This window comes from Sceloporus occidentalis, unplaced genomic scaffold (assembly GCF_023333645.1).
Source record: "Sceloporus occidentalis isolate IW3139 unplaced genomic scaffold, rSceOcc1.0.p SCAF_88, whole genome shotgun sequence".
NCBI lineage: Eukaryota > Metazoa > Chordata > Lepidosauria > Squamata > Phrynosomatidae > Sceloporus > Sceloporus occidentalis.
Genome location: NW_028317068.1, coordinates 2445865 through 2458213, shown reverse-complemented (window position 1 = coordinate 2458213; position 12349 = coordinate 2445865). Strand labels below are relative to the sequence as shown.

At 37.3% G+C, this 12349-nt stretch overlaps 1 protein-coding gene across 1 annotated transcript in view; it reads left to right on the top strand.

Moving 5' to 3' along the window:
- LOC149284796 (serine/threonine-protein kinase Sgk1) overlaps nt 1-12349 on the top strand; it is a 72666-nt gene that overhangs the window by 42945 nt on the left and 17372 nt on the right. The window contains exon 4 of the mRNA XM_089496235.1: nt 6885-6936. Within this exon, the coding sequence (XP_089352361.1) occupies nt 6885-6936 (52 nt within the window). The remainder of the gene's footprint in view (nt 1-6884; nt 6937-12349) is intronic.

Genomic DNA, 12349 nt, shown 5'->3' with positions numbered 1-12349 from the left:
TTCTATCTGGACATAGCACAGAACCAGTGCTGTTAGTGTGAGAAACTGTCGAAAAATCATTGTTTGGAAAATATAACCAAAAGGGGGTGGAACTCCAGGGGAAACCGAAGCGCAATTGATTGGTCCGGTCATAGAATGAATCTTCAAATCACTACAGGTCTCCCAAAGAACAGAGGAAAACAGTAAGTATCAGGGATAATCTTTTATGTGTCATTGTATAAATGGAGGTTTTCTAAAATTAGAAAAGTGAAAACTTTCTAAAAGTTAACAATGAAATACTGCTTTCCCAACATTTGGCTATAAATATTGACTTAACATTTTTTTTGTGAATTAGCATTTCTAGACACTCCCCATGTCTCTTCTCCTAGAGTTTTCTTTTTCTCACTATATACAGTAAATATGGAAGCTGGAAGGGGCTGAGTGAGAGGGTGGCGAGGGTACTGTTTGGTGAAAGTCATTAAGTAAATAAAGGGGTGAGGCTAAATGAGTGTGAGTGTGAGCAGAACCTTCGGTCTGAGACTACCCTGCTTTACCCATGACTGCCAAGGCAACTCTGCAGTGTGCTTCCTAAAATAGGGTAGTTCTGTTAGTTGGGGAAGGAAGAAATGATGGTTCTATTTCAAGCATATTCAAATCAGAACATATCAGACTCTTTAGTTTCCTAAATTAGACAGCCCAATGTACCTGATGTAGTACACCAAAAATATCTCAGTGTCACTTGCAATTTTGGACTCTGCAAGATCACCCAGTCAGCACCTTGACATCTCAATTTCTCTGTGGCATGCAAAGCTCATCGTGAACACTCAATGCTACATGAAGACGTTTACACTTAAATATAATCTTCACCTTGTGTGGGTGTTTAGAAAAACACGAAAATATGTGATTGTACAGCATGACCTACAAGTTTGAATTTCTGAACCCTTGATGACCAAACAACACAAAATGAGAAATGAGCTGCCAACCTGAACATTAAAACTTTTTTGCATAAAAAGTCCAAAGCTTGAAGTATGAACAAAGTGTGCTTGGGGTATAGTTACTAAACTGTGAGCCCATAGGTGAATTTAGGTGGCCTGAGTTAACAGACCCAGGATGACTAGATGGTCCTGGCCCCACCTTACATTTTTATACATGTGGCCACATACTGCAGAATTTGATCTGCAGCTTGAGCCAGATGTCCAGTCAGCTTCAGCTCACCTATTAGCTCACAGTTTAGTAAACGCTGCCATTCTTCACCAATATTTTAACACTGGGTGCGATGCTCTAGTACAAAGAAAATGCCTTATATAAGTAAGCACCAGAATTATAGTTGTTTTGCTACATGCCTTAATGTTAGAAATTGGTTGACTTCACTCCTTTTGTAATCTGTTTATTCTATGTTAGAATAATATTGGGTGTGGATATACTATATATATACATATTAATGTGCCTTCAATTAAAAACAATTATTACATGCATTAAATTGTTCTTCCACATAATGTGTCTCAAGAATGTATCTGAAAAACATTAAAGCAAAATTAAAAAAAATACATAAGTGAACAGGCCCTATAGCCTCTTATTACAAAAATGTACCATCTCTACTGAAAGCAGTGCAATGAAAAGTACAAAAAATGGAATTGGAAAATGTGTTGCTGCCCACCAACCCAAAAGTACTTAAAAAAAAAAATGTTAAGTGTGTAAATAAGTGTTTTGGTTTTCCAGAGAATAAAATTTATCTGCATGTGGTGTATTGCTCTACTTGAGGAATGTTGCTGAAGATTAATACAGTTTTTGTTATAAATGTCTCCTATCCTGCAAAAAAATCCTAAGAAAATGTACAAAAAAGAAAATCAGTTTTCACTCACCTTTTTTTATATAATAGTTACAATAAATATTTTGTTGTTTTATACATATTAATATGGCTTCAAATAAAATTAAATATTAATTGCCCTAACCAATCATATTAAAGCAATTTACAAGCACAGTAGGAGAATAATGGTTAAAAAAGCATTGTAAAAATGCACAGATTTAAGGAAAAGGAGATAAGAAAGAAGACCTCTTTTTAAGCACAGTAGGAGAATAATGGTTAAAAAAGCATTGTAAAAATGCATAGATTTAAGGAAAAGGAGATAAGAAAGAAGACCTCTTTTTAATGTTTGTCTAATATATTTTTTTATGAAAATTTCAGATAATATTCATAACTAGCATGGTGATAATTTGTCAAGGATCTGAAACATACAATTTGACTTGAATTTGACAAGTGAGAACCATTCTGCCAATTTTTCTACCCACTGCATCTTCCCTAACATTTTAGGTGTTCTAATCGGGTTGGGTGATGTGGAGTCAGGGTGCGGCAGGCCCACCTTAGCTGAATAGCCACCCCGCAAGGTTAGCATCATGAGGAGGACGGCATTGTGAAAACTTTGACTGTTGGGAGGTATGCTACTATAAACATCAATCCTTTGTTGTTTTTTATATTCTGGGAAGCCATTTGGCCCTACGCATGCTAAAATTCCCTTAATGTATTATTCTCTACCACAATGGCTGACACATTTGGTTAGGATCTAGGAGCCAGCCAAAAATGTAGGAACCAGCTTTTTTTCCCCAATAACATTTTTATATTTGTGTATTACCCCCTCTCAGTAGTTAAAGGATGTTTATTGGGTCAATACAACATAATACACACTTCTTCAAAGCTGCACCACTTTGTATGGTACTGTAGTTAACCCCTTCATGACAAGGGTATCTTACACCATAAAGACTCAAGCTTGTATATTTAACCATTATTCTTAAATGTATACACACTAACACCATACAGTAACAGACATACACATGCTAACATTCTACACTCATGTACACACATGCCAACACCATACACTAATTCACAAACTATATGCTGACACTCATGCTAATGCCATATTGTAGCATACATAACACCATGCTAACGCTGCACTATCCAACAACATACACACACTGGCTAACACTACACATATTTAAAAACACACAATCTAACACTATGCACACACACAAACTGAATCTGGCACTACAATACAGTAGACATACTAACTCTGAGCACTCTGCCTCACCACTGCCCATCTTCTACCATTGTGAATCCGGCACCCTACTTTTTCCTGCAGGTGCATGGTGAAGCCAGTGCCGTGAAGTGCCCAGCAGGATCACATCACATACATTACGTGACCCTGCTGGGCGCTTCCCGGCACTGGTAGGGTGCCGGATTCACAATGGTAGCCGTGGCACGTTTCTACTACCTTGTCCTGCAAAACCCTGGGCGCCCAAGTTTTGTCGAGCCCTGCTCTACCTGTCCTGCTGAAGAGATACATAGAATATGATGGCAGATCAGATACTTTCAGCTATCTAGTTTACCAATTTTGCATGGTGTTCCACTTATCCACTATCTCCCTAGCGAAGTTAGTATATGGTCTTATTTCTCTTTTGCAGTTTAGTTGTGCTGATTTTATCCAGCACAGCTATATATTGTTTAATTAATTGTCTTCCTACAAATAGTAGGCTAGTTAAGACTTTTCAGCCATATATATATATATATATATATATATATATTTATTTATTTACCCCTCCTCGGGTTGTTCTGTTTACTGATATCTGTGGTCAGCCTGTTTGTATAGAATCCAATAGCTTCCCAGAAGTGTTGGTTTCTACAAACACACATTTTGATCTACACTTTGCAATAGTAATGTTATAGTAAATGTATGGAACAAAAGAAGTTTCAAGTTAAACTGCAGCAGGTGTGTATGGGAATAGCATCATATTCTTTATGACCATATGACCACTGTGTGGGACATGTCACCCAACACATATCACAAGTCTGGACAGGAGTCAGCACTACATGTAGGATAACAGGCAACTTCCCAGCATCAAGAGATGAAAAGAAACATAGCCAACTTGAAAAAAACTTTGCACATGGTTTGCTATCATTACAGAGGCTGATTGTCAGTCAGTAGAGATAACTTGGGAATTCTGGCAGAGGGGGTTAAGAGTAACATAAAAAAAATACTTTCATCTGAAAATAATCTGCATTCATACAAGGTTTTTAGAAACTGCTGATAAAATCAATGCTGGTGATCACTGACACTTTGAAATGGAAAGCCTGTTCTCACTGTAGTTTTGACTGCAAGAGTATGTTATGTTTATCTAATGTTGCAGGTCTTTCATATTCTCACTTTGTTGTTGTGGCATTTCGAGATGGAAACCTGCATAAATACAAATAAGCAATGCATGCTATTTAAACCCTTAAGGACAATGGGCGGTCCCTAAACCCATTGAAAATAATGCATTTTGAGCCCATACATGTATGGGCTTTGTCATTAAGGGGTTAAGCACAGACTCTCGGTACAGCTTTGATATGGCAAAGGTAAAGCAGACAGCCACATCACTGTCCCTGTCCACCCCCACGTCTGGCCCTTGCCCACTCTCACCCTGCCTCTAAAGATTCTTATTCTTGCTACCATGCACAGATTCAGAATTTTGATATCATGAGCCCCCCCCCAAAAAAACACAGACCACCAAGCAAAAAGCTGTAAAAGAAAAAATGATGATGATGATGATGATGATGATGACGGGAGGTGTAGTTCTCAAAAGCAGGTGTACCAATGGTGCTAAAGGGTTGAAGTTATTTATATTACATGCAGGGAGATGTGTTCAGCCATGTTCAAAATAGCTGGGGAAAGGGGCCAATACACATGGAGGCATTCTGCAGAATAACCCCAAGCATTTGGAAACAGAAATGTGACACCACAAAAAAATGAAATCAAATGCGTTAAAGTACATATGATAGCTGAATCGTTCCTGTAAGTATCTTACTAGGACTACACATTTATAAAAATTGCTGATCACTGGCTTAAGGAGAAAAATAGAGACATATTTTAAGAATTTTAGCATATTGTATTTCAAAATAAATTTTAGCTTGGCTCTGCTCAAATTTTTTTATGCACGTGACCAATATTATTTTACATTCTAACATTGATCAAAGACATATGCAGATTTAAAATAAATAAATAAACAGAAGTTAATGCGTTTAATAAGTAAGAAAACATTAAAAAAGAAAACATTAAAAAAAAAAGTGTAGATTACCAAAGAAAGAAATATTATCACTGGATGGAGTTTGTAGATGGTGGCAATTTCAACTTAAATGAAGTAGAACATGTTAAATGCATGCTTGCGTCATTACATGCAGTATGGAGATTTAGCAACGTATGTATGGGGGAAAAACAAACTAACGTTCATATGATGACACTCAAAAAAGGTAAATAGGGCTCACCTTTTTCCTACACACTAGTCAGTCCCATAGCACTTGACAATTTTGTTCCCTTGAACACTAGTTTTCTGAATACGATGCCATCTGTAAAAAAAAATAGATAAATAGATCCTCAGTAATATACGGTTATATTTTTCTATCTGTCTACTTATTCAATCATCCAAAGTTCTTTTCTGGCCCAAATTGCCTGGTTAGCATTTATGCACTGGAATTTGACATACTGATATCCCTTTTCACTGGACTGGCCAAATGAGCTGCCAGTTAGCATTGCATTCCATTTGTTTCACTGACATTGCAAATCATAGCTATGAATGTCAACTGGCAAAATGTAACATACATCACTCACTATAAAATCTGATTTTACTGCTTGATATAACAGAGCTCCTTCTGATTGATATTTACTATTAATCCTACTATACCCCAGTATGTTTTGTCTGTTTACAAGCTAATGCCCCGTACAATGATCCTTGAGTTTTGTGCTTTTTAGTTCCCTTTAAAGTAGGCCTGTCATCCAAAAAAGTGTGGATGACAAGGACCACTGCAGGTAAGTATGACACGTTATGTATACACTGTGCTAGCAAATATATATATAGAAAAAGTTATACTTACTTGAATGCTGTTAGTTCCTGGGGATTCCCAAATCTGTTATCAGAATCCTGTATTTGCAATGATGCACACAGTATTCTTTGATATAACATGCCTTAAAGATGTGCAGTGGCTTTTAATGAAGTCTATGAGGCAGCACAGCCTCCCTTTGAACAGCACATTGTGCAGCAGGACACTAGGGTGCTTCATCGCCCCCTGCCACCCTAGGCCTACTCAGCGTACCAATATATGTCACTAGTAGTGGGTGCAGAGGACCCAGGTGCCCTGGTAAGCCCAGCGTGATCATGTAATGCACATTATGTGAGCTTGCAATACTAGCAGCTTGAATAGAAAATAAGGTTAAGGCTCTGCATGAGAACTGGATGAGGTGCACCATAGATAGGTAGTGGGAAAGGTATGTAAGGGAGAGGGGGATAAAAAAAGTATTAGAGAGATATGAAGGGAAAGGAGAGAGAGGGAGATAAGGTGTTAGTGTAGGTGTGTTAGGTTTAGCATTAGTGTGTATATGAGTCTATGGTGTTAGCATGCATGGATGTGTATGGTATTAATGTTTGTGAGCATATGGTGTTAGAGTGTGTACCTGTTAGTATATGGTGTTAAGAGTGACTGTGTCAGAGCATGATGTCAGTTGTAAGCCTAGGGCTAGTAGACCCTGGGAAGAGTGTGTGTATGGTCTTAGAGTGTGTTAGTGGATAGAGTGAGTTTGCATGTTAATATGTGTGCATGTGTGTGTGTTATTTACAGGGGGCACAGAACAAATATTGCACCAGGCGCCACTAAATCCTGCTGCTACCATATTTTTTAGCACTGCATGAAAAATACAACCTACTGGAATTGGAATTGTGAATTTGAATTGAGTAAACCCAGTCACACTAAATTTCAGAGATGCATTTAGTTTAAATACATGTTTTTTTTACCGTAATTTTAACTGTAACATTTTATGCCATAGTACAACATATGCTGATCCCTTTCAATAATTATATTACAGCTTACTAAACAACGCAGAGAGGACCTACTTAGCATTACAGAGCAGAAAACTGTGTGGAATAACAGTGATACAGGTAAGTGTAAAAAGTATGATGTGTGTATATACCATGTTCATGGTTGCAAAGCACCAGGCAAACTCCATAGCAGTCAACTTTTGGGACACCCATCTTATAACATACAAAAACATATCTGCAAAGTTTCTCTTTAAGAAGGACAGACCCTGCTTTGGCCTCAAAGACCCCAGTCCCCCTTTCTGTTATCTCACCTTTTCTGTTCAGTCACAATAATGTGTATAGAGGCAACATGACATGGGTTTATACAGTGTAAATAAAATACATAATTGTTGTTCTAAATGCCTTATGTGGTTACATAAATAAATTAGGAGGTCACAAAGTCACATATAAAGTCTTGGTAAGGCGCTGCCCTTAGCCACACTCCTAACCCCCACCCCCTTGAACAAAGCTATCCCTCTTTGACCATTTGAAATGTTGAAGGGTATTCTTAATAATAAAATATAGACAACATGCAAGGCAGGTTATATTTACAAATACCTTCCAACACAAAAACAAACATACAAGTAGACAGCAGCTAGTTATCCAACTCTTATAGGACTACAATTGACTACATATTGCTAAAGAACATAGGCAGCAATGCATTTATGTCGGATGCTGCCCTAGGCTTGTCCCAGGGTAGCAACCACTGCCTCTACCCTTGCAGCTACCAGCTATTCTACTGAGTGTCTGTGCTCTGTTTAGAGGGACAGATAGCACAGTGTTAAAGTGGTGGCCATTCTGCCTCAGCATATACAGTAGTGTACATCGTTCAATTGAGGAGATCAATAGGGAGATCTGCCCCCGGTTTTGTGGCAGAGGGACTGCCTTGCCTGGTTAGCATTATCAGGGTTGGAATTTGAAGGGTAGCTATACCTTGTCTAGCATATTGTGCACAGTTTTGTGAACTCTATCTCCAGAAGCATAAGCTAAGTTATTGGAAAGTTCACAGGATAAAAATGATTACACACTCCTGTTAACAAACACACACTCATACCAACACACACTTGCAATCTACCACTAGCACACACGTATACACTCTCACTAACATACACACACTAACATACTAATACACATTCTTGTTTAACACACACACATATGCTCAATAACACACACTTACACATACACACTTACTCTCCCATTAACACACACACTTACACTTACAGGTAATAGTCTAACTAAAGGGCGAGATGCTTAAAGATAATGTTAAAAGGATATGCAATGCCCTGTTCACTTTTAATAGTCTTACACAAAATTGTGTATATTAGAAGGTTTGTTACAATATATAAACTCTTGGACCTTTGCTATAAAGGTCCAAGAGTAATTTAAAACATTGATAACTACACACACTTTGTTTGAGAAAGCTAATACTACATTTGTTTTATTTGCTTAGTAGATGTGTTGGGCATGCTTGAGTGCACTTGTGTCTATAAATGGAAAGGAAAAGTAATTAAACTGAAAAAGAGGGTGGTGAGGATGGTTGAGAAACCCTTGGCGGTGGGAAAGTAAAGTAGGAGGGAGTTTGACAAAGAGGATCAACAACTGTGGAGACTGGTTGAAGACAGAGTTCCCATGCAATGGAGCTGTGGCAGGCAATAGTATGCGTAATTCCAACTATGAACTGTATTCAGAACAAGGATCAGGTCAGACTTTGGAGCACAGAAAAAATAACAGTGGTCTTATGGTCGAATCAATACAAGATAGTGATGAATAATAACGCTTCCATGGGGCAGGCTTCTAGGGTTTTTTGGGCCCTATACAGCAGTCCTTTCCCGCAAACAAATGTAAATGTTGTGGGAGTTCATCTGATTTCTAATATATTCCCAATGTATTTCAGCTTGTTGTTTCCATCTTCTAGCTATCACAAGCTTCACGGCTAGTAACAAATGTACCCCTAAGTCATGTTCATTTTAGATAACTTCCAAATCTAAATGTAGTAAGGCCCCCTGAGGGGATGGGCTAATCCACTTTCCAAAAATATCTTACAAAATTCTAAATATTTTAATCCAACAACAATTTCCATTTTTTCAGTACATCAAATGTGTAGAAAATGTCCCTGAAAATGTGTGAGATAGCTCATCCATCGCAGGCAAACACATCGGCAGTTTTGCAATTAGCTTTCGTTATTTTCATCAGGGATCACACTCGTTTTCAGTGTTTCGTAAAAATGTACGAAGCGGTCAAGTTTGTATGCACAATCCTACTAGGTACCACTTATTTACCATTTTATAATAAACCTACTGTAGGTGTGTTATCTTCCCTAACAATAACCAAGCTCTAATCCAGGCTTCATTATCTTTACAACTTTCTGGATAGTAATTCAGGCCCTTTTCCCAAGTTTTCCATGCCCTAGGACTGTTTTGGAAACAGTAATTTTTGTTCTTTTTTCCTGCATTACTTTTTAAAATCCCAGCAGGACACTTGTTTACAGCATTTCAGAAGTGACGCTATGAGGCTTTTGGCAGTCAATTAAGGTGCCTGACTTAGTTGTCAACTGGACATATTTTCCTTAGTTACTCCATCTGCTCCTTGCTCTTCATCCTCAACAGAGCTAAACACACTTCTCTAATTCCAAGGGCCTTGAAAATTTTATGAACAATATGTTGCTAAAAGCTTTGATTTCGCTAATCATTCTGATTTGTTTTTTTTAGAGGGGTGTTTTGTGGACATATATTTACACAATGCGAAGAGCATTTTGCATCCTTATGCCATGTCGCCATGGACACATCACTTAATTCTTGTAGATAAACTTTATGTAAATCTCTATTTTTTCCCAAAATACAAATATGAAACCTTACCTTTCTCCACCCTTTATGCACCCACATAACATTTAAATAATAGCTACCAGATCCCCTCAATATCAGCTGTCATACAGTGTTGAAGGACCTTTACAGTTGACTAGACAGCCATTTCAGATTAAAGGACCAAGAAAACTGTTTGAAGAATCTTGGGTTTGCAGCAGAAGTCATTTTCATAGGAGTAATAATAGGACTGCCGGCTAACCTAACCAACAGCACCTCCTTAACCCCCCCAAACAACGCACAACTTTGAATTAATGCTATTTTTTTTTTAATTTATTTTGAATAAGTAAATGGACAGCTGACTCGTTATATAAAGGATTGCATTAATCTTTTGAGTGCCAGATGCTTGAGCAATTCATTACGGTATTTTAAAATGGTATACAGATGATGCATTTTTAAGTACATGAAGATAAGAATTCTTTACTGTTTAAAAAAAGTCATACTGTTGGCGGCCATGTTTAGTCCCTAGTGTGCTAAGAAATATGTGTGCTCTTTGAAAGTAAACTCTTTTATAATTAATCATTTTGTGGCACCCAATGACATGTGATGTAAATTAGGGGTCCAGCCATAATATATTAAGGTCACCAAATGAATTGCAAAGAAAAAAATATTTTGGTTGCTTTATCATCATTAGCTTGTTTTAGCCTAAACTGCACTTGACCAACCAGTGTTTCAGCTATTAATAAAAAATATACCCTTATAAATTTACACTTGGTCCTTATGTTTTCACTTCACTGCTTCTGTATGGTTCTTCTGTTTCTCTCCTGTTCAAGAGGCTGGCCTTTTAGCTCTGACATAATGTTTGCATGTGGCTAGTTCAGATAAGAAAAGACTGGGCGAGCTTCTGTTACTCCTTTGCATAAATTGTCCATAGGCTACCCAATTCACAAAGCTTAAACCTTTCTGTACTAGTGTAAACACTGCTATCATTTAAAATAAGGTGTGCCTCGAACCTTACATTATGTTGTTTCTTATGGTGATGATATCTATCTATCTATCTATCTATCTATCTATCTATATATACACATGAGAATATGTAATATATGTAAAGATACATATACTGCCCTAAATATTCAAAAACAAACACTAAATTCACTACAGAGTGGTATGAGAGTACATCTCCTATATTAATGTTTTAGGTTTACTACTTTATAAATTAAATTGTTTACCTAATTATTTGTTAATTTGATGAGCATGCTGGATCTACTGACAGGATTTTTAAATATGCGATTTATTAATCACAGTTTGTAATCATTTTATGGCTTGTCATAAAATGGGTATTTTTTTGTTTTGTTTTGAGAATAGAAAGTACCATGAAAATTAGGACTCAAATGACAAGTCAGCTTGCAGGTGCTGATAAACAGTGCTGCGTGGCTGGGTTTCAGAGAGTGAGTAGGTGGCACTACAGCTACAGTGATGAAAAAATAAATGCTTGTCCACAGTCAACGCTTCCCTGATGCCTCGTTATAGCACTGTCCTCTTTTCCTGTAGAGAAGAACGTGGGAACTTGGTATTATTGTGTATAATACAATGCTCATTATGAGGTCATCCAAATCACAAGTAGGATAGTACACATAGTTAGCATTTTGTTCTTTAATGTTAACCAGTTATGCTGGCTTCTTAAAATTAAGGTTTTGTGAACCTTGGGTGAACCGTGGGGGAGTGAGTTGTCGCTATCCATCCAGCTTTCCCAAAGAACCACTTAGGTCATCCCTTCCATCTCCATGGTTAATGTGAAAATAAAGCGGACCCGAATAAATCAGGAAGGAGATTCACACCACTCACACCAGGGCAAAGAAAACCAGGACTGCCCTGGGTGCCCAACAGTCAGCTGCCAAAACCTGTGAGGGCAAACCCAGCAAGTTCCCAAGTAAAGTATGTTCATATATTTTATGTGATCTCTGAAACCCGATCTAACCAGGGGTAAAAATGTAAATAGTCTCCAAATAATACTAATTATAACTATTATGGTTTAATAACCTCTTTTGAAACACATGGCATGTTATTCCAAAAAGCTATAAAGTTCTAAAAACCAAAATGAAAAAAGCAATGCAATTTTAATAGTCATGCCTTACACGTAATAAGATTTCTGTGTTAAATGCAGCATATGGGGGGGGGGGGGGTTCTTGCCAGCCTATGATTCAGAATCAATCTGTTGCTTTTGCAAATTTGGCAAGTAAGCAGATAAACTTTGTTTAAAAAAGAAAAAATACCTAGCCCTGAGTTTCTATTGGTTGGCAGATCTATCAAGCATCAATATGATTGCTGTGGATGTTTTGTATTTTTGTAATGTTTCGTGCTGCTGTCAACATTACTGTGCATTACAATTATCCAGTAAAAGTTCTCAGTGTGCAGTGGCATTTTTTAATGTGCAATGTTTCTACAGAGAAAATAAATAGCATTGCCTTTTTTTTTCTTTTACTGTATCTAGGTCAATGTTTTTTCATATATTATCAAAAAATAGATTTATCAAGGTTACACCGGAGCAACTTTGGACATAATGATAATTTTCAAACAAAATAATTTTGCACATGCCTCAAAATGTCTCGGTTTCTCCCAGAAACTTCCCAGATTGTTTTTTAGGCACAACCCCCAAAGGAGAAATATGTAAATTTTGTAATGGGGGAAAGAAAAAG